Consider the following 23,150-nt stretch of genomic DNA (forward strand, 5'->3'; position numbering starts at 1 on the left):
GGACGCTGCTGCGGGGGCCAATCAGCTGCCATCTCACCCACCTGGCGCGGGTGGGGGTGGCCCGACCCAACCGTTCGCGGCCTGCCCCAGGTCGCCGGCGAGCGACGCCGTCCACCTGGCGTCGGCGCCGCCCCCGCACGCTGCTGCGGGGGCCACTCAGCTAACGTCGCACCCACCTGGCGCGGGTGGGGGCGGCCCGCCCCACCCGTTCGCGGCCTGCCCCAGGTCGCCGGCGAGCGACGCCGATCACCTGGCATCGGCGCCGCCCCTGCACGCTGCTGCGGGGGCCACCCAGGGCTGTCGGCCCAGGCTGGGCCGAGTAGGGCCCAAGGCTGTTGCGCTGATCCACATACCGGTGGAGCTGAACGGCCAACCCATCACCGCGCTGGTGGACACCGCAACCACGCATACCTACGTCGCTGCCCACCTCATCCCAGAGGCGGACCTGGTGCGGGAGGTCGACATCGTCCAGCTGGCCACCACTGGGGCCAGCACTTTCACGACGGGGCGTGCCCAGGTAAGGGTCGGCGTAAGGGATTTTGTTAGTAGCACCAGTGCCCTAGTGGTGCACGACCTCCGCGACGACCTGATCCTGGGGCTGCCCTGGTTGGAGCAGGAGGACGCCACAGTCGAGGTCCGGGGGTAGCGGGTCCATGTGGGGACCAGGGGCCGACGGACGGTATATGGACTCAACTACAGGACCCCACCACCGCGGGGCGAGCCCCTACACCTGGTGGACCTCCGCCATGGTGTACCCCCCGTACATGTGCCCATGTTTGATGCGGTCTTGGGGCAGCAGCCCCAGGTGTTTGCCGCCGCGGACCTACTGCGCCGCACCACGATCACAGAGCATTGCATACCAACCATACCACACCGGCCCCCTTTCGAGAAGCCCTTTGGGTTTGGACCTCGTGAGCGGCTAGCTATCAGGGATCAAATCACAGAGATGTTAGAGGATGGCGTCATCGAGCCAACAGAATCCCCATACAACTGCCGGATCGTCATGGCTAGCAAAAAGGACGGATCTCTCCGTTTTTGCATTAACTTCAAGCCCGTCAACGACATCACCATCCCAGCACCACCACCCCTCATTAACATCACTGAGGCACTCACCGGGCTGGGGGACGCCCGCATATTTTCGTCTCTCGACCTCAAGTCGGGGTACTGGCAAGTCCCAGTACGTCCCGAGGACCGCCCCAAGACAGCGTTCACGGCCCCCGATGGGCGGCGCTTCCAGTTCTGTGCAATGCCGTTCGGGCTGATGGACGCCCCCGCGACGTTCCAGACCATGATGGTCCGCGTCCTGGACGGGTACATCGGTGAGTTTGCCACCGCGTACCTGGACGACGTGATCATCTGGTCACGGACGTGGGAGGACCATGCCCACCATCTCGCGCTGGTCCTCGAACGGCTCGCCACACACGGACTCACGTGCTCGCCGCCCAAGTGTCACATCGGTGCCGCGGAGCTGGAATTCTTGGGGCATATTGTCAGCGCCGAGGGATGCCGGCCCATTCCCGCCCAGCTCGACCTCATCGACAGCAAACAGGCACCCCGCACCAGGAAGCAGCTCCAGAAACTGATGGGGCTGCTCAACTGGTTGCGGTCGTTCATACCCCATTTCGCCACTATCACCGCACCCATGACCGACCTCCTATCGCCCAAGTCAAAGTTCCGGTGGACGACCGCCGCCGAGCAGGCCCTGACCGCGGTGAAGCAGCGATTCAGAGAGTGCCACACCCTATCACGCCTGGACCCAGACGAACCCATCTTCGTCCAGACGGACGCCAGCCAAGAGGGCATGGGGGCGGTGCTCTACCAGGAAGGGGGAGACGGGGAGCGGCGAGTGGCCGAGTATGCCAGCGCCAAGTTCGGCCCTGCAGAACGCCGCTATCATGCAAACGAGCAGGAGTGCCTTGCGGTGGTGTGGGCCCTAGAGCGCTATCGGCACCACCTCGAGGGGAGGCCGTTCACCCTGCGCACTGATAGCCAGTGTCTGCGGTGGCTGGACTCCGCCCAGGGGCAGAAGTCCAAATTTACCCGCTGAGCGCTCATGCTCCAGGGCTTCGCATTCCGCGTCGAACACGTCCCTGGGCGGGAGAACCAGCTGGCAGACGAGCTGTCCCATCACCCTGACCCCACTACTGTCTTCCAGGACCCCCAGGGCTGGGAGGAACTCCTGCCACCACCTCACCCACCAGCCAGCGGCACCACGGCACCCGCACCAGCGGCCCTTTACGCCATCCAGCGGGCGAACCCTACCACCCAGGCAGACACACCAGCCACCCTACTCGCCCTAATGGAGCATGTGAGGCAGGCCCAGGTCGACGACCCCGACACGCAGCGCGACCTGGCCGCGTGTGGGGAAGGGGTTCAGCCCCATCAGCGTAGTCTGGACGGGGTTTTGCAAAATCGGGCCCCAGGTGATATGGACAGCTGGCAGATCCATGTGCCCCCTGCGGCGAGGCAAGGGGTCCTTCAATTTTTTCACGACCATGATCTGGCCGGCCACCTAGGGGCTGAACAGACCCAACATGCACTCCGAAAGCTGTTCCACTGGTCAGGGGTAGCGCGGGATGTCCGCGTGCATGTGCGCAGCTGCCAACAGTGTCAGCAACGCAAGGCGCGCCTTGCGGACGGGGTAGAACAGCAGCGCCCCCGACGACCAGAGGAGCCCTTCCATACTGTGGCCCTCGACGTCATGGGGCCCTACCCCCGCACAACCCGGGGAAAGCGCTTCCTCGTTGTGACCACCGACGTGTTCACGCGATGGTCAGAGGCGTTCGCCGTGTCCAACGCACGCGCAGGGACGATAGTGGCCCTCCTGGACAACGAGGTGTTCCCCCGCTATGGGTACCCAAAGACGCTACTAACAGACAACGGTACCGAGTTCACAGGGAGACGTTGGGCGGCAGACTGCCGACGCTGGGGAGTTGAGCATCACACTACCCCGACGTATCACCCGAGGGCGAACCCGACGGAGCGACGCAACCAGGACATCAAAGTTCAGTTGCGCCTCCGCCTGGGGGATGATCACTCGAAATGGGATGTGCACCTGCCCAAGTTGCTCTACTGCCTGCGCCGGCGAGTCAATGTTGTTACCGGCCATTCCCCCGCGGAACTGCTCCACGGTCAGAAACTCGCCCTACCGGGCGAGCTGCGGGTCGCTGAGGCAGCAGGGGCAGTCACCCGCCCACCAGCCATTGACCTAAGGGAAGAGGCACGACGGCACCAAGCCCAGTTCCTGGCCACCCGAACCCCGCAGTCAGCCACTCTCCCAACACCACTGGAGCCAGGGCAGATGGTCTATGCCCGGTGTCACCATCTGTCGTCCGGCAGAAAGAACTACTGCGCGGGGCTGAGCCCCAAGTGGGCAGCCCCCCGGGAGGTCTTGCTACGCCTAGGCCCCACCACATACCTCATCAGACTCCCAAATGGTAGGGCCACAAAAATCCACAGGGACGACCTGCGCCTCGTTTCCACTGCCGAGGATCCCTCTGAGGGTAGGGAGTGCCCAAGGGCCCCCACCCCAAGATCACCAGCCTCACGTGCCACGTCACCAGTCGGCCAATCACCCTACCACCAACCCACCACCATGGACACCACATCACCGACATCACCACCCCCATCACCAGCTCCCCATCCTACGCCACCAGCCATGCCACCAGCCACACCACCACTGTAACGCCCCTCGTGCCTCAAAGTTTAATTATTTTAAATTAATTAAAAAAAGCCTTGGAAACTGCTGGGCAAGAAAAATGAGACAATTAAGTTATTGTCCAGAGGTGGCACGAGGTGGAGAACAAGATAATTTAGAACTCCCTGACACAAGCAACTGGGGAGTTGGTGGATCTTTTAAGGGAACAAGGTATATCATAAATAAATTAACACTACACAAGTAGCTTGGTCTATAGGTTCCCTGTTTTATTATTAAGGAATTTTGTGTTCGTATTATTCAAACCTGACAATAAAAATCTTAGTAAATAACAAAGTTAAAGGGGGCGCCCCAGGAGTAATTAAAACAGTACATCTTACACCTTAGCAAAAATTATTACATGATTAAAATTTAAAAATTGCACCAAATTTGAAGGTCCCAACAATTACATCGCTGATTAGTTTTATTGATTCTACATATTCTTGAGGAAAGCACTGTTCGCTGGTAGGCTATTCATTCGATTAATGTAGTTCGTAGCTAGAAAGTGGGGGGGGGGGGATGTTGATTTCACATTACCACCCGGGTCTTCAAAAAATAACGTCGGGTCGCGGAAACCTCTCTTCTAACGTGACCCGCAGTGGAGGTGCAGGACCACGAGCTGGGAGCGATTTCTCTCTCCAGCACTTCGACCCTGTCTGAAACCCAAATCAAATTCAAAACGAATTAGACTTGCTTCCAGACAGTCCTATACCGTCGGCGCAAAAGGCCAACAAACGGGAATGGGGGGGGGGGGGGGGGGAAAGAAAAAAAATTACTCACCAACCAGGCTGTAGAGTTCGGAGCTCACTAGGTGTCTCGCGCCGACATCAGGATGCCGCGGACCGAGAAATCAGGATGCGCGGATGAAACCGGAATTTTTAGAATTAAATAAGAAGAAATAAAAATTTAACTACGCATGACTTTTCTAAAAACTACCTCTGCCTGGCTACTGTACAAACGGGATCACATCCCTTAAGCAAACTGACTACATTCTCGTGCACGCGAAAATCACCGTTCCCGCAAAAAGCCTCTTATCGCAGAGGACGTAGATGATACGAGGTCAGTAGCCGAGGTCAGAGGGCTGAGTGCCCCGCAATCGGCCAAAACCCCTAATTAAATCGGGCGGTAAGGCCCCGGGTCAAAGGAGGGGGTAGGTTCGGTTCTAAGCCGAAAATTTCCGAAGGAGTCCGAGGCGGTCGTGGCAACAACGCGACATGCGCGCTCTCTACCGGACCGAAACAAAAACAAAGAACAATCGACTTCTCCGGGCCGCGAGAGGAAAGCATAGTGCCTTATGGCACCGCGACGCTGCCTTCTAGCGGCGTAAGGGGGAACTACTTGAGGTGGTAAGCAGACTTTCCACCAGGTGTCATGAGGGTAAGCTCTGCACGCTGGCGACCAGGCCCGCGGTTACTTTTTTTTGCCGCTAGATGTCAGGGATGTGTCTGTCGGACCCGGGAGAAGGTTTTTGCATCAGGTCATCGTCCCGTCCGGTCACTGCTCTTAGCTTAATTTCTCAGAACTAAAGTGAGGAGGAGAGAGAGGAAGGGGGGGGCAGAAATAGCCACTAAGGTGGGAACGCAGCTCCACTGGAGACTGCTTCGTGACGAGACATGCTTTTCTCAGCAGGTCTCTACAAGGTAGCAGCTTGCAGCCCAGGAGCTGCTCAAAGCAGTTTTGGTCATGCAGGGAATTAAAATTACAAACTCGGGGCGTGACTGCAGGCGAGAGAAATTTCAACCGGGCTGACCATGTCCACATTAGACAGCAAAATATCAGATTGGCCCCCTGGGAAGGGGCTTTGGTCCACTGGCACAAAGTTTAAATCCGTGGCGTACACCGGCCTAACAAAAAGTAAATCACCCCCATTAACAACCAGATAAATTTAAAAAAAATATAAACCCCGAAAAATTTTAAAATTATAGAAAAAATTAAAAAAAATGTGACGAAATGCCTAATTTCCTGCACATACTCCCCCGCTTGAATGCGGAGCATATAGGGAAAATAAAAAACAAACTTACACTCCTTAGTAAAACTAGTACCAGGTTCGCCTGTATCCTACTACTTACATAAAAATTTACGTTCAGTTCGAAAGTGTATTATAATTAATTAAATTACCCTTAACGGTGAATGATGTCATGAGGAAAGTTGATCTCAGATGTTGGGAATGGTGTCACGTGACAAAAACTCTAAACATGGGCGCTGTGAGGCGGGCCTAAATCACTGGGCCGGAACCGGAACTTGTTCCGTCGGGTGCCAGTTATGAAGGTGGGGATTTGTGTATTCCTGAAAATAATGAAAGTGGGAATGTAAACCCCTGTACAATAGTCTTTCCATAAGAAGCCGAAGGCATTGGGACTCAGCCCTGCACAGTCAGGCGATGGAGAAGACAGTCGAATTTGCTGCTTGCTCGAAGGCGAAACAGAGCCTCAGTCCCAGAGTGACACATGGCCTAAGGGTGGTATTCCCTTGGCGGAATTTTAAATGATTGGGGATGAAAACCCCAAAAGATCAACAATCCGTAGATATTAATGAATTTAAAAATATTAAATATTCGATAAATTAAGGAATTTCAGTGCATACCACTCTGATGTTTATTATTATTAACTAATATTTATTATTTAAAAGATTTTGCAAACAAAACGATAAATGAAGGACTCTTCGCACTCAAATTTAAATTATTTAAAGAAATGTAAAATACAATAAACCAACAATTATAAATCAAAAAGGGATAAATTATAATGGAGCGGTTAGATCTTCCATGACTGCTGATAGGCTTCGCACTGCCTGAGAGGGGGTTTGAACATAGGCCGTCCAAAGATGAGTGGTGGGAATGTAACCCAAAGCACACTCGAAAATGGTCATGAGATTTTTCACTCAGAGGACCTTGGTCATGGCTCGTTGGCTCAGAGGACCCTAACTTTTGCGCCGCTCGTTGGCTAGCTTGACCTAGCTCCTATTTTAGAAAAACACATAAAATAAACCAGTTTGCCGTCTGGAAGTCACGTAGCTCTTACTTAAATAAAGAATCTCATCGATAACGATGTAAAAGAAATACAACTTTGGGGTAGAATGCAAAAGAAAAAAGAAAAAGGGCTAGATGTGACAGCTTCAGTGCTCAGACTTTATGTACGTCACTGTACATCACATTTACGTGCAAGGGAAAATAAAGAAATAAACATGTACAAGTATTAACGCAAAATCAGTACAAAAAAAACTACAAACATTATTCTTGCTTACTTTACGAATTATGGTTATTAAAAAAAAGGAACGTAATCAGAAATTAAATATATTAAATCGTCGAACAAGATTCATGAAGATTCAAAAAATATCAGAGAGGTATTTCTGAGTAAAAAAATTACAACTCTTTGCGTCAATTAGCTTCTTAAAGACTGAACTTACGTAAGTAAAAAATTAAAAATTAAAATATCTTATATTACCTCGAATGTGCTAGCCTAGAAACGGGATGCTCAAACATACCCAAATTAATTTAGGGGACCTCTCGTTGGAGGTTGAAAAGGATTTCACCACTCTCGGTGATTAGTATAAATATAAAATGAGGCTAGTTACCTCGTAGGTGCTTACTTTCGGTGAAAAACCGTTTTTTTTTATACGCTTGATTATATTATTATTATTATTTGTATAGTTAATATTGTTATAAGTTACATACATAAAATTATTATGTTATATTTTAAGTTCCCCTAGATTAAGAAAATACTTCGCTGCTAGATTTAGTGCAGTATAGATTAAATATAGTGCCTGGTTTGGTGACATGTAAATAATATACTATTAGGACATACAAAGCATGGGTAGTTTGTTTACAAAATACGTGGCACGTGGGTGGGGCACACAGGAGGGGAGAGTGGGTTCCGCGCAGTTGGCGGCCCTGTCATGAGGTGACGAGATAACATGGCGGCGCGCGCGCAAGCGCAGAGAGACAAAAATACAAACAAACACGACAGTCCGGAAGGACATTATAGTAATTTTTTTTTTTTGGAGGGCCTCATTAGTAAACAAAATACTGGTCGAACACACAACGTGCTCTGTTTATTATTATTATGACGGCCGAAAGACGTATAAGTTGGTACGTCTGGTTACGTCCCGCGGAGGTGAGAGACCTCCGGGACTTGCTGGGGAGGGGGGAGAGTGAGTCCGCACGAACATGCCGACACGTACGGGATTAGATAACACCGGCCGTCGGGCGCGGTGAGGAGGGTTGGAGGGGCGGGTAACGCCAGCTGAGCCGAGTGATAAGCCACGTCTCGCTGCCGCCATTGAATATATATAACCTATAGAAGTCGCGAGGGGATACGATTTATTCTGCCAGTTTTGGAATCAAAACTGAGGTAGTTGCAAGCTCCCCCGCCAGACAGCTCTGCTTTCGAAAAGAAGGCACTCGTGGTTAGTGTCTCCCACGCTAGAGCGCTATAGTATCGCTTGTCTCAAGGTCGCGCGCGTATTATCTCTCTCTTTCTCTCTCTATCTTTTGTATTTTGTTTCCGTTGCTGTGTGGAGGGCCAGCGCATTGACAAGGCGGGAGGTTATGCTCGTCAAAACGATACGTAAATATATTGAACACAAATGTATTTTGTTTAAAGAACCGAAAGTAAAAAAAAATATTCATTGAAATATTACACAATTATTTAAAAAGAGCCACATATATCAGTACTTCATTGGTGTTGGATTCCAGATGGTGTACTAATTATTGTATTTGAATAAAAATCGGTCCAATTGGATATAAAATAAATATTTTATTCACCAAATTAATTAAAGTACCTCAAAGAATCCACTTTAATATAAATTCAACCAAATGTATGCAAAGAAGAAATTATAAAATACCAGACACTGTTATATAAATAGTTGATCAGTGTAAATCTGTGCACGAACTTAGTCATACATTAATAAAAACTTTAGTAAGCTCTAACACAAGAAACTCGTTTTTATCGGGGGGAAATATTGTATGTTAAAGAAATAACTAAACAGTAAACATGTACATACATAATATTTATGTTCGCATACGTGCAGTGAATATTATTTTGCAGTGATAAATTAATATTTTATTAACATGGCTAGATCTAAAAAAACGTTTATACAAAATTTTAAAATATTTACTACCTATACTTTTCATAAGTAAGGTTGGTTTGTAAATTCTCCTTCAGGAGCATTATACAACACAGTGCATTAAATTGCATTTCAAGTCACATAAAAAAATTAAAAATGGGTGGAAGTAAAATAAAAATACCACAAACAAATGATTATACGTACTATTTTATCATCTTTATAATTTACAAATAATGAGGGCCCAGTAACTTTGAGTTAAGTTGGTGTATAAAACTCTAGCGAAAAACAGTTCTCTGTATTCTAGAGTTGTTTGAAGAGTTTATTTACATGCACAAAAACTTTCAATGTAAAAAAAGCCACATAATCATCATACCATAGTATGTGACATTTTTGACAGTTCGTACAACGAAATTTGTGACTTTGACATATGAATTATGTGAAGCATTAAGAATTTGTGAAGCAATAAACAAAACTAACACATATTCATGTAGTGCAAGACTAGCTAATCATGTATTAATAATTTTTGTTTATTTTACAGTAAAATATTCAGCGGCCAAAGACTTAAGCCGTTGCAATAAATGTAATCTAAAGCCATCTTAAGTGAAACAAACTGTGGCTAAATGAGGCCCAGTAATTTTGAGCGAAATTGTAATCGTGCAAGTTCCCATGTACCACAGCTGTATTTACCTTATATTATATGTATATGCATAATAAATTTAAATATCACTTAACAACTTAAAAAAAACAGAGTGCAATATAAATTTCAAAGAATTATTTCATTCTAAATATCAGTATATAAAACTCTTCTATTGCGTATATAAATTTTGTAACTTTTACTTCCGTACATTCATAACCATACGAAACATGCACAATGCCATCTAATGACATTTAACAAAACTATTGTGTTATTGTCCCTAGGTATTCGTTACGTATACGTTTTAAACGTTAAGTAAAATAATATCATTAGTAAGTACTATTTTTTACAACATTAACTAATGTAAAATATTTCATTGTCGAGCTTTAGCAAACGACTTACACACGTGCAATCACTGACACGTATAGAGGAAGGTTTATAAATCAATGACTCGTTAGAAAATGTACGTGTTTGTTTCATCATCTGTGAAATATGTAAAAATATGATCGTGTAAAACGCAGAGTAATAATCAACTGTCATATGTCAGGACTGAGATTATTTGTCAGAAACGTTTGTTGAAAGCTTTCAAACTAGCAATAGTTCTAATGAAGGAATAAATAGCCCAGTCAAAATATGCTAACATTTCGTTCGTAGTCGAATTAAATCCGATATTTTTGTTACACTTTGCACGTATTAAGTAGTTTCCAGGGGAATTAAAATCAAAAGTTATGATGAATAGGAAATGAGGTAGTCAGAAACTAGAAAGGATTATAAAAAAAGGCATTTGTTTTTGATTTTTAAATACATATCACGTAAATGAGTAACCTTAAAAGAAAAAAGGTTTTAATAAAAAAAATGAAATAGTATTAAAAATCCTATAAAAGATTTTTTACACTTTTTCGTTTCTCCAATATTGTTTGAGATAGTCTCACTTAAAAAATGAGTTTTTTTATTTATCTCAAACCTTTTTTCTATAGCAACTGACCTATATATTTGTGAACCGTGCCTCTCGTATGCCAAATGCTGTCACTTGACTTTACAAGACATGTTTAAGCTAGAGTCCATGATGACCCCAGAATTAAACATTTTTACATGTCAGGGTTACTTCTCAAAGAAAAGAACTGATAGCGTTTGGTCAGACAGACCACAGAACAGACTTAAATGCGTAACATGAAAATTGTTGGAAGCCTCACACGAGGACAAGGATTCACTGACAAGTTCTTGAGCGAGTGGACCTTGGGGATGACTGCATTTGCATCTGCTCATCATTGAAGAGTCATGCGCTACTCATTTTATATCTTTGAACGACTAGATTTCTGACAATATCGAAGAATTAGGGATGCCACAGATTAATATAAGATCTCTGCTTAGCTAAATAATCACCCACCATTTCCTGGATCACAACAAATCATGTCTATAGCAACTGGACTAGTAGGGGATACCACAGTTACCTTTTTCAATGCTATAGTAATTGGCGAGCAATCAATACAGAGTAATGTTGGAAAAATTCTAATCAAACATTGTCACGAAAAGATCAAGCTCTCCCTCTGGCGAATTTTAGCTACACTATTACTTTCAATTGTTATAGCTCATTTATTTATCATTTGTTAGTTTTCCAGAGAAAAACGTTAAGTGAAGAAAAATAGGATGACTTGATCATGTGTATGCAGTATGATTTGTTTCCATTTCATTTAGCTCTCTTTGACAAAGCTGGGATACGCAAAACCACGAAAGCAACCCTGTACATGTTTTAGGTGACGAGGGAGAATTTGGACTTGGAGAACCCTGACTTTGTTCTTAATGGTGGATTATTACTACAGTCATATAGCCGATAAGAGGTACTGATTCCTCTATTTGCCCAAAATATGTCAATTACATTATCATTTCCTATTTATCATGACTGTTGATGTGACGTTCCGTGCAGACCACTGAACAATTGAAACACAAAATCATAAACATCGGATTGAATTTGAGCACATAATATACTTTGACTGGGCTAGAAGTCTATAACACCTCGTGTTTAAATGCGTACCTAATTTTTAGAATCTCAATATAAGTTTCTTCCAGGTTAATTTTTTTCTGGCTACATAATTAAATATTTTGGAATTTAAATTGTTCATAACTTAGGTAATAACGGTAGAATTCAAAGCATTTTAAACCGTTTTATCTACTTAAAAAAAGTACGGAGGTGGTTGTGTGGACCAATTTTTACCACGTTTTTGTTTTTATTTTTGTATAAAATAAAAGTTCGAACTTATGTTTTTCTTACACTAATCCACTTAAAAAGTATGTTCTCTGGTAAATAAACGCAAAAATTTTCACATGACGTTTTTTGACAGCGATCATTAAGCTACTAACATCTTAATATTGTAAAGTAATAAACTAAAAAAATACTAATGCAGCTGCAGTCTATCTACTCACAAATAATTAATTGTTTAGTTATTTCTTAAGCACATTTTGCAATCTATCTTAAAATTTTTGTTGAAACGCTTGCCAAACAAATGCATTTTATGACAGACGACGTGGGTAATACTTGGCTAAAACTTTGCGTTTATTAAAATTTACATCGAAAATTAACTAGCGTTCACTCGGTTTTAGTCAAAATGATGAAATTAAAAATATGTGGTTGCTGTAATATAATTAGTTTTTTAAAGTAATTAAAACGTGGATATTTTAAATATAATAGAAAAGAATTCTTTACTAATTCATATTAAATAATTAGGACTTTCCTCGCATACTTGCGTCAACTTTTTTTACACAGTATATAACTGATAAATAATGTAAAACAAAATTGGCAAGTTATAATTCACAACTTCCCTGTCATTATTTTTAACTGGAAAACGGAACATTGATGTGCCTTGTGAACCGATCCTCGTATTCTGACAACCCGTGTACGCACATTTATTACCCTTCAGCATGTATGAAATTATAAAATTATCAATGCGAAATAAAGTTAAAATAAGTAGGTATTTAACTTTTAAATTAAATCATATTTTAAACACAACACGGACTGAAGGCCTGATACAAAGTTCTTAGGAGCTAATTTTCACGTTACTAGGGTACACAATCCCTCGATACAGTGATCCCAGTAACTGTCTTCTCCCGGGGTTTCGTGGCTCTCAAAGGCAGTGGTAAGGAATACTTATCGTCAAGGTCGCCGAACGGTGCTGATACCAGCTTCCCGTGTATGGGAGGGTGAAGGGAGGTGGCATGACTGGCTGGTTAACGTAGTACGTCCTAAGACCGCTAGGGGCGTGCGCTGTCGATACCCAGCGATTGAAGCGATCGCTGCGACGGAGCTTCCTACTACTACAATTCTTCTGCGAAACCGGACAGAAAATTTAACCTGGGCTCGCGACTTCTATACATTATATATATTCAATGCTGCCGCCCTGCTAGCGGGCCTCACGCCGCGGCTTCTTGCGCCGCGCGCAGACTAAGTCCACACGGGACTTTAAAACTCAATATAAATTTAAAACAGAAACGCAATATAACTACCGGGTGTACCAGCGATCAGTTCACAATGTTATTATTACAATTTGCTATCACAAAATTTTATTATTTTTTTTCTATATTTATTATTTTTTTTTGGTATGCCTACTCGATTTAGGTATGCCTATAGACCAAACCATGCTCTGCTACCAATTTGTAACGCCCTTCGTGCCTCAAAGTTTAATTATTTTAAATTAATTAAAAAAAGCCTTGGAAACTGCTGGGCAAGAAAAATGAGACAATTAAGTTATTGTCCAGAGGTGGCACGAGGTGGAGAACAAGATAATTTGGAACTCCCTGACACAAGCAACTGGGGGGTTGGTGGATCTTTTAAGGGAACAAGGTATATCATAAATAAATTAACACTACACAAGTAGCTTGGTCTATAGGTTCCCTGTTTTATTATTAAGGAATTTTGTGTTCGTATTATTCAAACCTGACAATAAAAATCTTAGTAAATAACAAAGTTAAAGGGGGCGCCCCAGGAGTAATTAAAACAGTACATGTTACACCTTAGCAAAAATTATTACATAATTAAAATTTAAAAATTGCACCAAATTTGAAGGTCCCAACAATTACATCGCTGATTAGTTTTATTGATTCTACATATTCTTGAGGAAAGCACTGTTCGCTGGTAGGCTATTCATTCGATTAATGTAGTTCGTAGCTAGAAAGTGGGGGGGGATGTTGATTTCACATTACCACCCGGGTCTTCAAAAAATAACGTCGGGTCGCGGAAACCTCTCTTCTAACGTGACCCGCAGTGGAGGTGCAGGACCACGAGCTGGGAGCGATTTCTCTCTCCAGCACTTCGACCCTGTCTGAAACCCAAATCAAATTCAAAACGAATTAGACTTGCTTCCAGACAGTCCTATACCTTCGGCGCAAAAGGCCAACAAACGGGAATGGGGGGGGGGGGGGGGGGAAAGAAAAAAAATTACTCACCAACCAGGCTGTAGAGTTCGGAGCTCACTAGGTGTCTCGCGCCGACATCAGGATGCCGCGGACCGAGAAATCAGGATGCGCGGATGAAACCGGAATTTTTAGAATTAAATAAGAAGAAATAAAAATTTAACTATGCATGACTTTTCTAAAAACTACCTCTGCCTGGCTACTGTACAAACGGGATCACATCCCTTAAGCAAACTGACTACATTCTCGTGCACGCGAAAATCACCGTTCCCGCAAATAGCCTCTTATCGCAGAGGACGTAGATGATACGAGGTCAGTAGCCGAGGTCAGAGGGCTGAGTGCCCCGCAATCGGCCAAAACCCCTAATTAAATCGGGCGGTAAGGCCCCGGGTCAAAGGAGGGGGTAGGTTCGGTTCTAAGCCGAAAATTTCCGAAGGAGTCCGAGGCGGTCGTGGCAACAACGCGACATGCGCGCTCTCTACCGGACCGAAACAAAAACAAAGAACAATCGACTTCTCCGGGCCGCGAGAGGAAAGCATAGTGCCTTATGGCACCGCGACGCTGCCTTCTAGCGGCGTAAGGGGGAACTACTTGAGGTGGTGAGCAGACTTGCCACCAGGTGTCATGAGGGTAAGCTCTGCACGCTGGCGACCAGGCCCGCGGTTACTTTTTTTTGCCGCTAGATGTCAGGGATGTGTCTGTCGGACCCGGGAGAAGGTTTTTGCATCAGGTCATCGTCCCGTCCGGTCACTGCTCTTAGCTTAATTTCTCAGAACTAAAGTGAGGAGGAGAGAGAGGAAGGGGGGGGCAGAAATAGCCACTAAGGTGGGAACGCAGCTCCACTGGAGACTGCTTCGTGACGAGACATGCTTTTCTCAGCAGGTCTCTACAAGGTAGCAGCTTGCAGCCCAGGAGCTGCTCAAAGCAGTTTTGGTCATGCAGGGAATTAAAATTACAAACTCGGGGCGTGACTGCAGGCGAGAGAAATTTCAACCGGGCTGACCATGTCCACATTAGACAGCAAAATATCAGATTGGCCCCCTGGGAAGGGGCTTCGGTCCACTGGCACAAAGTTTAAATCCGTGGCGTACACCGGCCTAACAAAAAGTAAATCACCCCCATTAACAACCAGATAAATTTAAAAAAAATAGAAACCCCGAAAAATTTTAAAATTATAGAAAAAATTAAAAAAAAGTGACGAAATGCCTAATTTCCGGCACACCACCCATCACCTCACCCGCCGACACGCAGGACGTGTGCCGACCCACCAAAAGAGCTGACGCACCATCACCGATGTCACCGTTCGCATCACCAGTCACACGCCCCACGTCACCGACCATGTCACCTGTCACGACTTCCCGCCATCTTTGCCGAAGTGCGAGGAGCGAGCTAAGGAGACTTGGGCATCTAATTGACCGGTTAGACCCAGGGGGCGAATGCCCCAGCGGGCCAATTACCATGACCGCTCAGCTATGCCCCGAGGTATTTTACCCCCCCGACCAGCCTGAGATCAGGCAGTCCCACCGAGCGCGCAGGGCGCCGACAAGAGGATGCTGCGAGGGCAGCAGCCAAGAGGTACCCATTGCTCCCCCCGGCAAGGGGGAGGGTGGTGACCAGACAGCTCCCGGAGTGGGAGGGGGGAACATTAGTGCCGAGGGACCACGGCAGTCCACCCGGGTCCGCCAAAATCCAGGGCACCTCAGGGAGTTCATTTGGCGCCCACTACGACCACCAGTAGACCGGAAACCACACCCCGACGTACCCCGCCTCAGTGTCATGTCTCTGCTTCCCCCGTTCGCCCAAAACACAGCAGCCCCGGGACCAATCCCCCAAGACAGTGTTGGCCTCAGTTCAACGAGGCAATGCGTGTGATCGGGGCCTCGATGACCATAGCGGCCTCAGGAAAAGGGGGGCATTTGACGCCAAACATTAGTGCTCCTCGAATCCGCACAGACCGCTATGGCGCATCGCCGCCTCGCCCCGAGCGTGTGCAACGTGAACGCATCTGGGTGCAGGGTGGTGCAACGCCTCGAACGTAAGCTGCCCTGCCTAATCGACTGTCGCCCGCGCGAAAGTCGACCAAGGGGGTACTGTTAGGTGACCTGATTACCTGGACTTTGAAATTAACATTCAGCACTCTAAAAAACAATATTAATTAATTAATGACTGTGCTTAAATATTAATTGTAATTCTGGACTTTAGCGCGATCAGGCGGCGTGCATGGCCCGGGATTACTTTTGCACACGACACGTTTTCGCGGGAGCGAGGCTGGGGAGTCGTGCGGACGTCACAGCCATCGCCAGTTAATCACCGCCCTCCAAGGAGACTAGTCGCGAGTCGCCCGCGGAGCCTCTCGACCTCCGCCCTTGCCATCTCTACCGGAATTGCGTGAGTTTTCAGCACATCAGAAACGTGTCCTGTGGAGCGCGGCTCCCAGTAAGCGGGTCATGCACGACGCAGCGCATGTATAGCGTGCCTGACAATAAACCACTTTGACTCGAGCCCCGCGTATTTGTTACAACGCCCGTAGTATAGCGTCCCTGGTGGCTAAAACAGCCGGGGGTAACTCTGACGGAACGACCCTTACTGCCTGCCGGCCACGTGGCGACGTCACGCCCTGAGTCAAGAGTCTCGGCTACGCACAAGTACGTAGCTATTATTGCTAGTTGGCGCCCAGAAGCAACTCCACACCCTCAACATCACCTTGGCAGAAGGCAGAAGGCGTCAACCTCTAAACCGTTCATGTACAAAGCCATACATACATATAGACCAAGCGTCTTCGGACCGAGAAATCGGGTCATAATCAATGCCAGACGTATAGACCAGTTATTTCCGAACCTCATGACCTTCCTCATCGTCAGCTAATTATATTCAATTATACCATCGTGACATTTTTTTATACATATTAAAGGACCAAGTGACCTTGAAAAATATTTTAGTAACACCAAGAGGTTTTGAACTAGTAAATATTCAGTCACTGCTTATTTCACTACCAGCAATCAACAAAAAAGGAAGCACCCTAAACGTAAAGGCAGTGAGGCGTTTGCCACGCCTCCATTAACTTCACTTTTATTATTTGTTTGTTTTAATATCCTTTTGATTTGGTATAAACTATATCATATGTTATGATAGATGGTATGACACTTGGTTCATTCTCGCCCTAAAGCTTGATTGAAACAAAAGCATTACGGACATTCGCGGCGCTGCACGTGTGTGTGTTTCCGCGAGCCAACACCGCGCTGCGCGCTGAGCCTTATGACGTCATGGAGAGGCGTTAACCTGCGACGGTCTGCGGCGGGCGAGCGGGGGAGACGGTGCTGGCGGCTGGTGGAGTCGACTTCGCCTCGCGGGTGCAGGCGTGTTGCGCCACTGCAAAAATGGAAAGGCTGTTCCATTCACCTACGCATCGACCAGTACCCAGCCCGGGTTATCGTCCACAATGCTGCGAGACTACAAGTAAGGCTCGACGCAACCGTTATTAACAACCAGAGGCCGGGTTGGTTTTTCAAGGAAACAATAAGCAGAGAGACTTGAGTGATCATAAACTCAAATTCATATCTTACTAGCATCTGGAATCGTAATGTGGCGAATTAAACTCTACTCCTTTTTTCTTTTATGCTACGTGAGAAATTACGTAAACTGCAAGCCAGACTTAACACGTTGCTGTGGTGCGGGATGTTAGACTCGCATAATTACGTCATAACTAGAGACCGGTTCGACCAAAATATTGGGAATGTGCCTAAACAACATTTATAGACAATTACGTCATCCAGGATTGTAATCAACGGACCTGTTAGGGAAAACTAATGTTTTCTTAATGTTTGTAAAATTACCTGTAATATGGTGGTTTTAATGAGTGATTAAATTAGATGTCTTTTTCTTTAATGCGAGATCTAGATCTGCAGATTTGTGTAAATGGTTCTGTATTCAATGTACCAAGCCAATGCCAAGCGGGAAAATTATATAGTAAACAGGCAGTGATGCTTTCAACTATTATCCAGGTCATTTTTTTTTGCCTAGGGACCGTACTTCTCACTGCATTTAGTTGGTACTCCCTTCTGCGATCTCCGACTTCAAACTCGAGCGCCTTAAGTAAGGCCTCAAAACTGCGCAACTCTGCTAGTCAGAGTCGCAGACGCGGTAGTTTTCGGTGTTTAAGATACTTATTGATTTTTTATATCACCAGTATGGCATTGGCTTGGATATATAAATTACATAAAGAGGAGATAATGACTAATTTAAGAGCTGCGTCAGTCGAGCACAGTGCGGACGAAAGCATAGATGTTTTAAGACAGAAGTTTGTGGCGCATTTGAAAGGAGAAAGAGTTTCGTGGCAAACGGAACAGGCAGGAGCGAGTGGGTCTGGCTCGTTTAGTACAAATTTCCTAAAAAATAAGTTTGCTTTACGATCACTAGAAAATGTTCCGAAACTGCAGTCAGAAAATGTAGAGGGTATTTTAGAGTTTTGCATGGCCGTGGACAAGCTAGCTAACGCAAATTATTTTTCCAATGAGAGTGATTTAATTTTGGCTGTTGCTTCGCGTTGCACAGGCTTAGCTTATGATATAGTCATTGCGGGTTATAAGAGTCATATGTCCTGGGTTGATTGCAAGGAGGCGTTATGGGAAAATTTATGTCCTTGTAGAGTTAGAGAGGAACTTATAATAGAGAAAACCCGTCGTTTCCAAAGAAAAGGGGAAAAAACTTTGAGTTATGTGCATGACATTTTGGACCATGGTTCGGCCCTTAATGTCCAAATGAGGGAAATGGAGTGGATATGGTTAGTCTTAGAAAACTTGCATCCCCACATTAGGAGGGAGTGTAGCTTTGTGGAGAGGCCCACCAGCTTGTTCGATATTAGTAATTGGGCGGTGGAGGTGGATAATGTGTGTTGGGTTTCCGATTTATGCGAAGAGGAGGAAAAATCAAACATTTTAAAAGAGGGTGAAAGTAGCGTTGGGACAAATGGGGAAGCGGAGTTGAATGTCACGAGAGTGGATAGGTGCAGTGAAGTTGATAAGGTGGGTGTAAAGTCCGAAATTTCAGCATATGATCAAAGTAATAAACATAAAATTAGAAAGAAGTGCTATGCATGTGGCAGTGAGAGGCATCTCATTGCTAAATGCGCAGAGAAGAAGCAGAGTAAAGGTCAGGGGAATAACGTTAGATGAGTGTGTGGGTTTTGTGGCAAGTGGGGGCATTTGTCTCGCAATTGTTTACAAAAAAAAAGGGTTATCTGGTTTCGTTTTGAAAATAAGCATCGTCTGGCGGTATTGAAAACTAGAAGTAATATGTGTGTCAGGGTAAGGTTTTATGAGGAGAGAGTCTCGGGTTTAATTGATACCGGGGCTAGCAATTCATTTGTACAGCAGGCGTTTTTGAGTAGATTAATAACGAGACATCCCGAACTAAGAAACAATTTAAAAACGGTGCCAGGGTTTGAGGTGCATTTGGCTGATGGGAAAAGCCGGAAAATCTCCTTGAAAGTACGTTTGCATTTTAAAATAGGAAATTTTGCCTGGACACGTGATTTTTGGGTAATGCCTGGACTACTCGAAGAATTGATTTTAGGATGGGATTTTTAAAGGGCACGGGAGCTATAGTGGATTGTAAGAATAGGAGGTTATGTTTCGCGTTTGATAAAAAAGTCAAAATTAGTCTTGAGGCACCCAAGAATAAAATTGAAGTTTGTTGCGGAGGTTTAAAGGGGGTGGAGGAACACTTAACAGAAAAACAGAAGGACGAAATCAGGGATATTTGTTTTCGTTATCCCGATGTAATTACGGAAAAGGTGGGTAAATGTGAATTGATGCCGTACCGGATTGAATTAATTGATCAACGTCCGGTGAGGTGTGTGCCATATCAATGTGCACCTCCCAAAATGCTTGTTTTTCGGGAAATCATAGATGATTTACTTAAGCAAAATGTTATTGAAGAAGCGAGTTCAGAGTACGCTTCACCCGCCTTTTTAGTAAAAAAAAAAACACCGGGGAAGTATCGCTTAGTGTTGGACTACCGGATCTTGAATGATCGCATAAAACTAGATGGTTTCCCGCTGCCCAAGGTGGAAACTGTGCTGCAATATTTGGGGCAAGCGAAATATTTTACGGTGTTAGACCTTAATGCTGCTTTTCACCAATGCATGTTGGAGGAGAGTAGCAAGAAGTTCACGGCTTTTGTTACCTCGTGGGGACAGTACCAATGGAAAAGAGTGCCTTTCGGGGTAAATTTTGGCTCACAATGCTTATCGCGTATCTTATCTTACATCCTGAAAGAATATCAATTTAAAAATGTCATTAGTTTTCTGGATGACATCTGTATATTTTCTAATTCTTTCGAGGAACACATGGAACATGTGGAAGGGGTTTTGCAAAAATTACGAGGTGCAGGGTTAACGGTCAATCCTGAAAAAGTTTGTTGGGCCAGAAAGAAAATTCGGTTCCTGGGTTTCATTGTTGGGGAAGGAAAAATTGTAATGGACCCTGACAAAATTGAGGCCATTGTAAATTTCGCGAGACCTCGTAATGTTAAAGGCATCATGAGATTTTTGGGCATGATGGGCTACTTTAGCCGCTTTATTGAGAACTATGCGGATTTGTGCCACCCTTTAAATAATTTAAGAAAAAAAGGGGTTAATTTTAATTGGGGTGAGGTAGAGGAGGCCGCTTTTCTCGGCTTGAAAAAAGCCATTTCCAACCCACCTGTGTTAGCGTTACCTGATTTCCAGAGGCGATTTGTAGTGCAGGTTGACGCTTCGAGTGTCGCGTTAGGCGCGGTTCTCTTGCAGGATTTTGGCAAGGGTCTACAACCCATTATGTTTGCTGGAAGAACACTTAATAGACATGAAAAAGGTTATAGCACATATGAAAAGGAAGCCCTTGCTTGCGTGTATGCTTTGGAACGCTTTGACACTTATCTAGAGCATGACGAATTTGACCTTTACACGGACAATCAGGCTTTGACCTGGTTGTTTTCGCATCCGAGACAACTAGGGAAAATAGGGCGGTGGGTAATGAGGCTCACTCGGTTTCGGTTCAAAATAATTCATTTAAAGGGAAAGGACAATGTGGTCGCGGATGCCCTTTCGCGGATGTTTGAGGAGGAAGGGGGTGAACAGGATTTGGAAGACGAGATTGAAGCAATCAGGTGTGGGCGTTTTACTGTGGAGCCAGAACTATTCAACAAAGTAGAGGAGGTGTTAGAACAAGATTTGGAAGGGCAAAATATAATGCGGGGTTTACTGCAGGGCAAAAATAAGAATCTCGTGTTAGTGAAGCATAGATTATATTATCAACAAAGTGGGAAAGAGAAAAGACTTTATATTCCTAAGCTCTTACGGCCTATGGTGCTAAAATATTATCACGATAGTGCGTTTGGGGGTCATGGAGGAGTGGACAAGACATATCATAAATTGAGAGATGAAGTCTATTGGGCGGATATGAAAAGAGATGTGCAAAATCATGTTAACACGTGTGAAAGTTGCCTGCTAAGTAAACAGACCGTAAATTCGAAATTGGGTAAATATTCCGTTTCTCTGCTCACGCGTCCCTGGGAGAAGGTTTTCATAGATATTTTTGGTCCTTTGCCTCGATCTCGAGAGGGAAATAATTGTCTTTTGACTATTGTGGATGGTTTCACTAAATTAAATTTTTTTTACCCTTATCTGACATGAAAGCGGCGAGAATTGTCAAGGCTCTTACGCAAAGAATATGGCAAATTTTTGGAGCACCTGAGAATGTGGTTTCTGACAATGCGGCCTATTTCAATAGTCAAATATTTGGGAACATGTGTTTTCGTTGGGGAATTTGCCACATTAACACCAGCCCGCATTATCCTTGCCCAAACCTGGTAGAAAGAGTGAATAAAAATATCAAAATTGAACTTACTATTTATCATCATCAAGATCATCGCCAGTGGGATGAAAATTTAGATATGCTGAGTTTAGGTTTTAACATGGCTAAGCATGACGCCACTCATTTCACTCCCGCCGAATTATTTCTGGGGCGGAAAATACCGCACCCTCTTTTAAATGTTTGGGGTATAGGAGATGAATTATGGGCGATCAGTAGTCCACGTTTATTAGAAGGTAAATGGGTAGAAGCTATAAAAAATCTCCAGAACGCTCAGAATAGGGTTGCGAAACAATATAATAAGGGGCGCTTGGAAAATCCTTTTAAAGTGGGAGACTGGGTGCTCTGCAAAAGTTTTCCCATCAGTAACAAAGCGCTGCATAAAACCGCTAAATTAGAGTTTTCTTACCAGGGGCCTTACAAGGTGATAAGGCATTTAGGGGGAGTAACCGTTCTTTTGCAGCATGTGGACAAAAGTTTTGAGACACGTAAGGCGCATATTAGTCATCTTAAGAGGTTCACACCCGATCAAAGTAAATGATTGTTTTCGCTCCTTTTAGCCATGTGAATAGAGACTTTTTGTGAAGTATGTTGCTGTTTGTTAACGAGTAAACGGGAAAGTGGCACAAAGCATTGTTTGGTCTTAATTATTGTTTTTCTTTGTCTCTCTCATGTGTTTTTTTCGCGTGTTTTTTTCTACTGTGTGCTTTTTCTTCTTGCTTTTCCTTAAGGTTAGTTGCTTGAATGGCGTGTTTTGAGTGCTTCCCCGTTTTCTCGCCTTATAGTGGTTCGAAGCTACCTAAATTTGTTTTTGGGTTTTTGGTGTTAAATTAGTTTTTTTTAAGGGGGGGATATTGAGGCGTTTGCCACGCCTCCATTAACTTCACTTTTATTATTTGTTTGTTTTAACGTCCTTTTGATTTGGTATAAATTATATCATATGTTATGATAGATGGTATGACACTTGGTTCATTCTCGCCCTGAAGCTTGATTGAAACAAAAGCATTACGGACATTCGCGGCGCTGCATGTGTGTGTGTTTCCGCGAGCCAACACCGCGCTGCGCGCTGAGCCTTATGACGTCATGGTGAGGCGTTAACCTGCGACGGTCTGCGGCTGGCGAGCGGGGGAGACGGTGCTGGCGGCTGGTGGAGTCGACTTCGCCTCGCGGGTGCAGGCGTGTTGCGCCACTGCAAAAATGGAAAGGCTGTTCCATTCACCTACGCATCGACCAGTACCCAGCCCGGGTTATCGTCCACCATGCTGCGAGACTACAAGTAAGGCTCGACGCAACCGTTATTAACAACCAGAGGCCGGGTTGGTTTTACAAGGAAACAATAAGCAGAGAGACTTGAGTGATCATAAACTCAAATTCATATCTTACTAGCATCTGGAATCGTAATGTGGCGAATTAAACTCTACTCCTTTTTTCTTTTATGCTACGTGAGAAATTACGTAAACTGCAAGCCAGACTTAACACGTTGCTGTGGTGCGGGATGTTAGACTCG

The 23,150-nt window shown here is 45.2% G+C and overlaps 2 protein-coding genes across 4 annotated transcripts in view; both read left to right on the forward strand.

Annotated features, from left to right (window-relative positions):
- The window catches only part of LOC134537880 (neutral amino acid transporter B(0)-like), a 121,883-nt gene that overhangs the window by 46,053 nt on the left and 52,680 nt on the right, over positions 1-23,150 (forward strand). The window lies entirely within an intron of this gene.
- The window catches only part of LOC134537971 (uncharacterized), a 99,650-nt gene continuing 78,142 nt past the window's right edge, over positions 1,643-23,150 (forward strand). The window contains exons 1-3 of the mRNA XM_063378990.1: positions 1,643-1,921; positions 2,156-2,358; positions 2,599-3,503. Coding sequence (XP_063235060.1) covers positions 1,643-1,921; positions 2,156-2,358; positions 2,599-3,503 — 1,387 coding nt within the window. The remainder of the gene's footprint in view (positions 1,922-2,155; positions 2,359-2,598; positions 3,504-23,150) is intronic.

The sequence above is a fragment of the Bacillus rossius genome, chromosome 12, assembly GCF_032445375.1.
Source record: "Bacillus rossius redtenbacheri isolate Brsri chromosome 12, Brsri_v3, whole genome shotgun sequence".
In the NCBI taxonomy this organism is placed as follows: domain Eukaryota; kingdom Metazoa; phylum Arthropoda; class Insecta; order Phasmatodea; family Bacillidae; genus Bacillus; species Bacillus rossius.